The sequence below is a fragment of the Myotis nattereri genome (genome assembly GCF_964212035.1).
Source record: "Myotis nattereri genome assembly, chromosome: 8".
Lineage (NCBI taxonomy): Eukaryota > Metazoa > Chordata > Mammalia > Chiroptera > Vespertilionidae > Myotis > Myotis nattereri.
Genome location: NC_138083.1, coordinates 33,477,374 through 33,488,228, shown reverse-complemented (window position 1 = coordinate 33,488,228; position 10,855 = coordinate 33,477,374). Strand labels below are relative to the sequence as shown.

The 10,855-nt window shown below is 39.0% G+C and overlaps 1 protein-coding gene across 1 annotated transcript; it reads right to left on the bottom strand.

The window, feature by feature from the left end:
- Positions 1 to 1,141: 1,141 nt before the first annotated feature.
- Positions 1,142 to 10,583, bottom strand: DEFB125 (defensin beta 125; the record flags this gene model as incomplete). The annotated part of the gene is made up of 3 exons (XM_081097711.1): positions 1,142 to 1,207; positions 2,326 to 2,549; positions 10,526 to 10,583. 3 exons carry the CDS (start codon positions 10,581 to 10,583, stop codon positions 1,142 to 1,144), a joined length of 348 nt encoding a protein of 115 aa, XP_080953837.1.
- Between the last annotated feature and the right edge of the window lie 272 nt (positions 10,584 to 10,855).

The window sequence follows — 10,855 nt, the reverse complement described above, 5'->3', positions numbered from 1 at the left end:
ACCAAATTTGTAGTATACAGCACAACATTGTTAATTATAGTTACATTGTTGCTCAATGGATCTTCAGAACTTTTTCATCTTGCATAACTCAAACTTTATATCCCTTGACCAACTCCTCATGTCCTCCTCCATAGAGCCCCCGGTCACCACTGTGTACTTTCCACTTCTGTGAGTTTGATTACTGAGATTCCACATATAAATGAGCTCATGCAGTATTTTTCTTTTTTCATCTGGCTTATTTCCCTTAGCATAATTAATGTCTTACAGGTTCATACATGTTGTCATAAGTGGCAGGATTTTCTTTTTTTAAAATGCTGTTTAATATCCTCCTGTGTGTATACGGAACATGTTCTTTATCTGTTCATCCGTCAACAGACATTTAGGTTGTTTCCATACATTGGCTATCATGATAAATACTGCAATGAACACAGAAGTGCAAATAACTCTTCAGGATAATGATTTCATTTCATGCAGATATATATCCAGAAGTGAGATTGCTGGATCATACATGGCAGTTCTCTTTTTAATTTATTGGAATAATTACATGAACATGTTTTCAAATTTTTATTGAGCCTTTACTGTGTACAAGGCACTCGTCTAGCAGCTTGGGACACAGCCATGAGCAAGATTAAGGGATCAGGACTATATGTACATTATGGCAGTTATGATTGGCCATAAATAAATAAATAACTCAGTAATTCAGAAGGAGAGCAAAAAAATATGCAAAATAATTTCCAAGAGTTTAAGTGATAGGAAGAAAATAATACAACTTATGGTAAGGAGTGGTCTCATGGCCAAGGATTATTTCTAAGGATATCACATTTGAGGCAAATATAAGGAAAAAGAATAATTAATCAACTTTACAAGGTAGACTGGTGGTCTGGGGAGGTTTTTATGGTGAAAGAATGCCTCTGTGAAGAATTGACCTGTGACCCATGTGATGAGGTGTCAGCTACACAAAGAAATGGAGATGAGCAATTTAGGCTGAGGTACATTTGGAAGGTAATTTGTCCCAGTTTGCTGATGACTGTCTTGAGTTGGGTCCTCTAATTTCCAGGATCTGGAAAGATTCTCAGTCCCAGGCACACTTGGATGGTTTGTCTACCTAACGGGAGGTCTGAGATCCATTGAAATATGAGGTCTACTGAAAGATCGGCATCCCGAGAGCTAATGTCCAAACGACAGCCATGGTTACTGGCAGCTTGATCTACACAAAAATAAAAAGAATTTTGATTTTGAAACATTTAGGTATCTGAGACTCTGGTTCTTAGAAGCACCTCAGCCTTAGCCCAACAGGTTAATAGTTAATCAACTTTACAATTATTACCTTCTCTGTGATATCAGAGAGCAAGCCTGCTGACCCATTAATTGTCATATAATCAGCACTCGCATGTACACAGGCACACAAACATAGGTACCCTACACCGAATCAGTATTCACAGACCAAATGAAGATCTGGAGAGGCATGCTATGAGATCACTGCAGCTGGTAGTGGACTTTTGAAAGGAAAGGACATTGGAAAGATAAGTAGACCTTGTGATATAGCTTTTCATTTTATATGTTGTGCTCCCAAGGTAAGTCCCACTGTCATCTCTATCTAGTTAAATCGGTGTTTGTGCTGAATTAGATAGTTTCTAACTCTAGCTGGGTGAGTTCCTAGTTGAAGCCTTAAACAAAATTTGATCTCATGATTCAGACAGGAATTTAAGTCAGAGCTCATAATAAAAGGTGGAAGAATTGGGAAGACTGGTCTGGAACTTTTTATGTGCCTTCATAGATTCTTTCATATATGATAGTGGTAGGTCATGCATCATTAAAATCAAAATCTTCATCTCGACCAAAAAGGCAGCTCCACATTGTGGCCTTCATTTGGGGTGAGGGGACAAGGGAAAATTCATAGACACACAAATGTTCACTTGAGGCCAAATATTAGACCATATATTTTAATACATGTGAAAAAGACCAAGAATTTAAGCCCAGTAAAGAGAATACCTGTTATATACTTCTCTTTCCACATTTCTAATTGTAAGGTAACTAGCTTGGCTCTTGTCTTGGCAGTAGCATGATGTCGGTCTCCATGTCATCCAATCCCCAACAGAACTGTCCCCAGTGAAATAAGGTAAGTAGAAGTGGCTTCCTGGATATTATTCCTAATAGTTATCTCTAGTGTCCCATACCCAGGAGGAAATGTTAGTTAGTTGCACCACCATTTCTCTTAGCAGTAGTAGGTGCAGTAGTAGTAGTAGGTGCCAAAGCCGGTGTAGATGTCTTCATGGAAGTTCTGGTCACCCTTACTGAGCTTCCTTCACCTGGGTTAAATGTTACCGCATCATCGGGCTGAGTTCCAGGGGAAGCAGGAAAAACATCCCCAGTAACATTGGTGGGAAAATCTGTAGGGAGTAGTGGCTTTTCAGTGTATTCCTCGAAGTTTATGGGAATGCAACAATTTTGCTTGTTCATACAAAGAATTTTGTACCTTTCAGTATCTAAACATCGTCTTCTGCAGTGTCCTACATTATTCTTCCAGCATTGCTTGACTCCCCAGCCAGCTGCAAGGAGTAAATAAGTAGGTCAAGTTTTTAGCTCAACAACATGATAAAGTGTTGCCATTAAAAATATGCCACTAAGGAATCAAGGAAATTGGGGGAGGAGAGACAGGAAGGAGAAGGAGGAGGAAGAGACAGAGAGGGTAGGCATTATAAGAGCTGGTATTTAAAACAAGAAGGCAAGAAGGATAAAAGGAGCCAGCAAGGTACATTAGAGGCAAAGATTACTTCAGGAAAGGACCAGCAAATGTTTAGTCCCTGTGTTGAGAAACTGCATAGTGTCTTTAAGGTATTTGGAGAAGGCTGATCAGTCTGAAGTATCCTATATAATAAACGCCTAATATGCTAAGTGTCCAGTTGTCCGGTGACCGGTTGACTATTCAACCAATCAAAGTGTAATATGCTAATGATATGCTAAGACTGCCCAACTGCTCGCTATGACATGCACTGACCACTAGGGGTCAGATAGTTGACTGGTCAACCAGTTGCTATGATGTGCACTGACCACCAGGGGGCAGATGCTCTGACTGGTAGGTTAGCTTGCTTCTGGGGTCTGGCCAATCGGGGGTGGGCGAGAGGGGCCAGACCCACCCTGGAGCCCTCCTGCAGTCCCTCCCTAGCTGGCCAACCTCCCGTGTCCCTCCCTGGCCGGCCCCAATCGGCCCTGATCAGGACTAAGGGAGATGGGCCGGACATGCCCTGGAACCCTCCCACAGTCCCTCATTGCCCCCAATCGTGTACTGGTGGGGTCCCTCGGCCCGGCCTGCACCCTCTCACAATCCAGGACCCCTCAGAAAATGTCAGAGAGCCGGTTTCGGCCCAATCCCACAGCCACTTGAGGGGCCCCACCCGTGCACGAATTCGTGCACTGGGCCTCTAGTAATGTATAAAGAGCAAAGGATCCCAAGATGAAATGAGCTTGAAATAGTAATGCCTTCTCCTCAGTCACTTTAGGCCACTATTAAGCATTTTTGTTTATTTCAAAACATAATGTGAGCTAATTTACTTTATGATTTAGACAATTAGTTGGGATTTCATGTGAAAATTATATTAGAGAAAGGGAAGAATAGAATTCGGGAGATATATGATAGAGGCTTTGGCCAGGTAAGACATAATGGGGCTATGAGAGTAGTGGAAAGAAGACAAATTTAAGACTTTGGTTGTTTGGATACAAGGTCAGAGGAAGCTGGAGAAATCAGAGTGCATCACTACATTTCTGAACTGAGATGGGGAGATTAGTGATATTTGCCACTAACAGAATAGTACACTGAGGAAAGAACAAGATTTGGAGGGAAGAGAAAAAGGTGGGCTCAAGTATTTGCTTTGGGGCAAACAGCGTAATATAGCTAATGTCGACAAGGCAGTGGTATATACCTGTAAGATCTCAGTAGAAAAGTTTGGACTCCAGATGTAAATTTTGGAATCATTGCTTATGGACAGTATTAGAAACTACAGTAACAGATAAAGTATATTAAGTTGGAATAATCTGAGGTAAAGGGGGACCTAATTAAATTCTGGTGAGTATCAATATTGAGAGCTCAGAAAAGAGGAAAACTCAAAAGGAAACAACCAGATAAATCAAAGCAAATCAGGAGAATGAAACACTAGAGATTAGATTAGTTCCCCCCAAAGCAGAACTGGCTGGGGGGAAGAATGAGTACAATAATTACGTTAAGAGGCATTCGCCACCCCCCAAAATCAATTTGAAATGGGGAAGTTAGGGAATAATAAAGCCAAAAGACGTGAGTTACACAGTTAGCTATCACTGTGGTTCACTAAAGCACAACCCCATGGGGAACTATGGCAGCCAGTGTACGAAACAAGCATCAGAGTAATCCTTCTTGGAGGTCAAATGAGCAGGAATATTTACCTACTGACCTGCCAGCCAACAGTTGATAGATGAGCCCAGAGGGAGCTGATAACTCCCTGTCACTTCTGGATTGCCCTGAACAGGGATCTTTCCCAAGCAATCAACCATGCTGCGGGGATTCTGCCAGTGCAGCTCCAGCTGGTGCACGTATAAATGGAAAATACCGAAAGGATACCACGAAGGTTGTATCAGAGATGACTAGATTATGCAAGAGAGGGAAATGTTTCTTAAAGAAATGAGTTGACATTTGTAGGCAATTATTGCTGAGGGGGTAAGATAAGGGTTGAAATGTCCATTGCATTTCACTTGATGAGTGTCTCAGGGAACTTCGACAAGAGTAGTTTCAGAGTGGTAGGAAGAAAAGAAACGAAAGTGAAGCTGGTTGAAATGTCAATAAAAGAAGTGGAAGTAGCACCTGGTGACAAAACTTAAGTTTAGCTAAAAGGAAGAGCAGAGAAACAGATAAGTTCTTGGTGGACAATACGGGACTAAGGGTGGATTTTTTTGCCTTTGTTTTTAAGAATGGGAAACAGCCTGGCCTGCATAGCTCAGTGGCTGAGCATGGACCTATTCCAGGTGAGGGCACACGCCTAGGTTGCAGGCTCAATTCCCCAGTAGGGGGCGTGCAGGAGGCAGCCAATCAATGATGTTCTCTCATCACTGATGTTTCTTTCTTTCTCCCCCTTTTGCTGCCTCTCTAAAATCAATAAAAAATATTTTTTAAAAAGAATGGGAAATAACAGCATGTTTGCAAACAATTAAGAAGAAACAAGTAGAGAGGGAGAGATTAATGCAAGAGGGAAATGAGACAACAGAAGGGCATAACCATGACAAGTTGACAAAGATTACAATAACATACAGCAGAGTGGCTGAGATGGAGAAGGCACACTTCCTCAGCCTGTGAAGGGGGAAAGACAAGACGGATGCAAAGGCCTACTGGTATGAATGTTGGCAGTGATAAAAACAAAAAGTTCTATTTGAATTTTTTAAATCACGAAGTGTGGGGTATGGTCATAAGCTGAGACAGAGAGTGACGCAGAGGAGTGGAGCAGGAGAGTAAAATGAAGGAGCGGTCAGTACAAAATAGTTGTCTACCGCCCTGGCCAGTGTGGCTCAGCTGGTTGGGCATCGTCCCAGGCACCAAAAGGTCCGTTCGATTCCAATCAGGGCACATGTCCTGGTTGTGGGCTCTTGATCCCTGGTAGGAAGCATGCAGGAAGCAGCTGATGGATGTTTCTCTCCCTCTCCCTTCCTCTCTCTAAAAATAAATTAAAAATTTTTTAAAAGCCCTAGCCAGTTTGGCTCAGTGGACAGAGGATCAGCCTGTGGACTAAAGGGTCCTGGGTTCGATTCTGGTCAAGGGCACATGCCCCGGTTGTGGGCTCGATCCCCAGTAGGGGACGTGCAGGAGGCAGCCAATCAATGGTTTTCTCTCATCATTGATGTTTCTATATCTCTCTCCCTTCCTCTCTGAAATCAATAAAAATATATATTTTTTAAAAATCCTTTTTTAAAAAGCTGTCTAGGGGAAGATGAGCTTACAAGAGAAATATAGGAAGATTTTTCAGCAGCGTGATAATTCAGTTGTGGGGTGTATATATTAATCTAAAGGAAACTCGTCGGTCTATTGTATGATCATTTATCAAGAAAACTGCATGACAAATTCCCTGAAAAGTACCAAGGTCGGTGTATTCTAGGCAAAGGAAGCAGCTAGAGCAAAGATTCTATGATGGAGGAAGGCTGGTATATATGAGGAAGAGCAAGTAATTCTCAAAACAACCTCTTTTGGATTTAATTTGTTCATGTATGTAAAGCACCTTTCTTGGGTTGGCATTTATAAAGCTCAAAATAATTTGGATTCTATTGCCTCCTCTGAAATACGTTGGCTTTATTTCACTTCTCCAATGATTCATTCCCTTATTATTTTACTGGCCCAAATTTACTTGGTTCATGATAGAATTTTCTGTAAGTTTAAAATGTAGATTACAATAGGATTGTCTATATTCCTTATGCTGTGCTTTATATCCCCATGACTATTTTGTAACTATCAATTTACAGTTCTTAATCGCTTCACCTTTTTTACTCAACTCTCCAACCCCCCTCCCATCTGGCAGCCAGCAGTCTATTCTCTGTATCTATGAGTCTGATGTTACCAAGTGGGTGCTGGAAATATGGGGAGGAACTCTTTGAAAATTATATAATTGTTTAACCACTACACTGTACACATGAAACTAATATAAAATATTGAATGTAAACTGTAATTGAAAAATAAAAATTTAAAAATGTAGACATTTCACTTGCTTCATCGAAAACAAAAATCTATCATTGCTTCTCCATTCCTCACTTCTACAGAGATTATCGTTTCTTTTCCTCCAGGGTACCCATACTTGAAATCAGAAGTTTCTCAGTTCATCTCCCCTAAACTCTTTAAATCATCTTGGTCTGTCAAGTTTTTATCAACATTGTTTCTTACTCGCATTACTCATTGCTCTTTTTTAACCATTCCCTCCAACGTTAAAATTTAGGGCATAATCCCTCATTCAACACAGTTTTGAGCCCCTAACTATGGTGCAGACTCAATTCTAGACACTTGAGGTACATTTGTGAACTAAACAGACAAAATCACATGTAACTTAGGGGAATACAGACAATAAAAAACACACACAAGTAAGTTATCTTGTATGTGAGAAGGTGATAAGTGGTTTGCAGAAATAAGAGCGAACAGATTTAAGTGGAGTCTGTTTGCAATATGGGGCCAGATTGCAATTTCTTAAACAGCAGTTAGCATAGGACTGAAAGAAGGTGACAATGAAACGGTGACGTGAAAGAGGTCAGGGAACTAGCCACACCGATACCTGGGGCAAGCGCATTCGAACCAGAAGAAACAAACCGAACTCTGAGGGTCCAGGGTGGCGCTGGCAAAGTGAGCGGGGACTGGCATAGGAGAGATGAGGTGAGAGGCGCCCTAAGGACCAGATCAGGGAGGGCCAGGTGGGCCCATAAGAACCCTGGTTACTGCTCTGAGGGAAGTAGTGGGGGAGCCACTGCAGGGTTTTGAACAGAAAATATAAATAATCTGACTTCCAGGGTGAGTAGACCATGCTCTATGCCATCCTGACAGCAGACTGCACGAGCCAAGGATAGGACAGAGACCTGAGAGGAAGCTATCGCAGTAACAGTGAGACATGACAGTAACTTGAATTAGAGTGGTAGCAGTGGAGGTGGTGAAGTTCGTTGGTTCTGGATATAATTTGCAGGTAGATGTAACAGACTTTTTGATAGATACGAATGCCACAGCTAAAAATATCGAAGATAATTTCAAGAATATAGCTTAAGCAATGCAATAACCACAACCGGGAGCAATCTATAACTTAATGTATTTTTTAAAAATAATGACAGGATAGGCCTAACCAATGGACACAGACAACAGGGGGGTGAAGGCATGAGTGGGGGGATAGGGAGGTAATGTGGGAATAAGGACACATATGTAATAACTTAATCAATAAAGAAATTTTTTAAAATAATAAAAATTAAAAATAAATAAATAAAAATGACAGGAGTCATTTTTGCAAAACTCCTCAATCTAGAATCATCTGTTGTCCAGATATTGTGGCTTCTGTCACCAATATCTCAAAACCGTAAAACTGAAATATGTGAATAACAACTGTATTATTTCAGACACATAAGCCACCTAGCCAAAACATTATCCTATGTGTGAATTCTCTCTAAAACATGCCAAATATAAATCAGACAGCATTGACTTATAGCTATTGACAGCAGCCCGTTGATGGACAACTTGGTTTGGTAAAAAGTTTCTTTATGAAACCATGAGATGCTATCTCATTTGAAAACACACAATAATGAAGTCAAACACATCAAATAATTAAGTTTTAAAATGGAACCTATAATGGAAAATCTGTAAATTAACAGGAATAAAAACTACCCCAAAAATAAAAGGGAAAAAGAGGCAGACCACATAATTTATAGAAAAATTAAAATACACAATAAATATATATTTTAAGTTTGACTTCTCCATAGTCAAAGAAATGAAAAAAATTATACATTTAAATGTTTTCCTTTATTTTAAAAATTTGTAATATGCAGAAATTGACAACAAACACTAAGCAGATAGGAATCAGGTTCATTTTGAGGAATTTTATGTTGAATGGTATATCTAAGAATAGTTATATGGAATGTACTTACATGTGAAATATAAGTACATTTATTAGCAAAAACAATAAGGACATAAATGCCCAATTATGAAACTGGATAAATAACTTCAGAGTATCCATTCCATAAAATGTTATGCAATCACTGAAAATTCAGTTTTTGAAAAATATTTACTATATGAGAAAATACTAATGATGTAATAGAAAATTACAAGGTAGACTACACATTTTTCTTCGCCTGGTATCCAAGGAATCTGAGGGAAAGCAATAGAGCAAAGTCTTATTTTTACTTCTTTAATATTTCAAAACTTTACAAAATGTCAGAAAATAACTCTTAATCAGAATTGAGTATAGATATTAATCTTTACCTCACTTACTAAATCAATATGTTGCCATATGAATTAAGTTATAAGATCATGAGAATTTTTATGTCCATTTCATGGAAGTGAAAACCTTTCTAAGCAAAATATCTCCAAACTTTAAAAGAACCCATTTTTTTAGTATATAAAGAATTCTTAAAATCAATAAAAAAGAGTTCAAAACTCCCAAAGGGATAGATGTTCAAACTCATTTATAGTTAAAGTGTGATAAATTTAAACCAAAAAAAAGTTATTTTCATACTTCAAAATGAAATCGTTGAAATAATCTGATGAAAAATGTAATAATGAGTATGTGAGAAGCTGACACACACTTGTGATAAAAGTAAAAAGTAATGCAGCCCACTTGTGGGTTGTTTGACAATCTTGTGTGCATGTGTGTGTGTGTATTTGTGTGTATAGTCATGAATAAAAGACTTTTATTTACAAAGCTTTCTTACTGAATTGTTTGCTAATTAAAAACTGGTTTCCCAGCAGCAGTGGATGAATTAAATGAAGTAAGGAAATTCATCCACACACACCCCTTAAGCTCTATGTATGGATGTGTTAATAATAATAAAGTCAGTCTATATATTGATAAGAAGTCTCTAAGACATACTGCTAGCACATTGCAGAAGAATCCACATGGCTCATATGAACTGGATTTTTTTAAATCTAAGAGATACATATCATACATATATTTACATATGTGTGTATATAGTATGCATATATTTATTTCTTCGCTTGATAAAAAGTTTCTTTACAAAGCCATCACATGCTGTCTCCTTGAAGATGTATATATACACTTGCACCTGCTACTATATATAACTGGTTAGAATGACTGATTCAGAAATTCTGAAGGGAAGACTGAAGAACTGTTGTTCTATGGAAGTATGGTACTTTTCCTTAAACTTATATAAACTTATCAATTGCTTGACACTTTTTAACACGTGCAAGTATAATAGATAATTTTCAGTAGTAGCATTATTCAAAAGAGGAACAAACTCATTCATTTTTATCTAATATCATAGAAGCTCGCCATTGGTCTTTCATATTAGTCTTTATCTCTGTCTTAATTTATCCCCCTTATAACTCAAATTTATGACAGCTCTGCAGAATCTACAAACAGTGTGATGAACTTGTTCGCCATATCTCAGAACATAAAAATAAAAGACTCCTGTGAAGATACTTTCATGAGAAAAGAGAATTCAAGATGGTAGTAAGAGTTTAACTAGTAGGACACAACAATGAAACAGGTACAACAATGAAATCATTCAAACAGAAGTGAAGTGAGGCTGAGTTAACACTGGTTAGTTACATAGAGAGACATACAAGGCTGATGAGAAGATTGAGAAAATGTGTGCCTTTGGAGAAATGTTTCAGAAGACACCCAGCTTGATAGGTGCCTCTAACAAATTCTTAGAGAGTAGGGATATGGAGCTGCCATAATAAGAGCGTTTTGCGCTACTCTTTATTGGCCCAAGACTTTTCCAGTGGGCCCTTTTCCCCCTTGGTAACACGTAGGAGCTCAATGTCAATAACTCATCCTCGTTCCTTCATCCTTGCATTCTAAGGTTCCATTACCTTTGGTCACTGAAGTTAGTAACCCACATAGAACGAAGGACAGCATCAGGAGATTCATGGCTTCTGAAAGAGAGGAAGCTCTGTATGCTGAGGAGCCCAAAACATTTTAGACAGCTGGGAATCTAAGTGGTCACCTTTACTGGTCTATCATGGGTGACGAATCAGAGATGGGCAGAATGCTATGCCACGCAGAACACCAGACCATTAACTTGCACCATTGAGTGTGCATGACAAAATAATGCTCTGTTCTAGAAACTGGAAGAAGAAATTGAGGCCTTATGAAATGAGTTGTAATTCTGAGGACATGAGGGGTCTGTTGGAAAGCAGTAA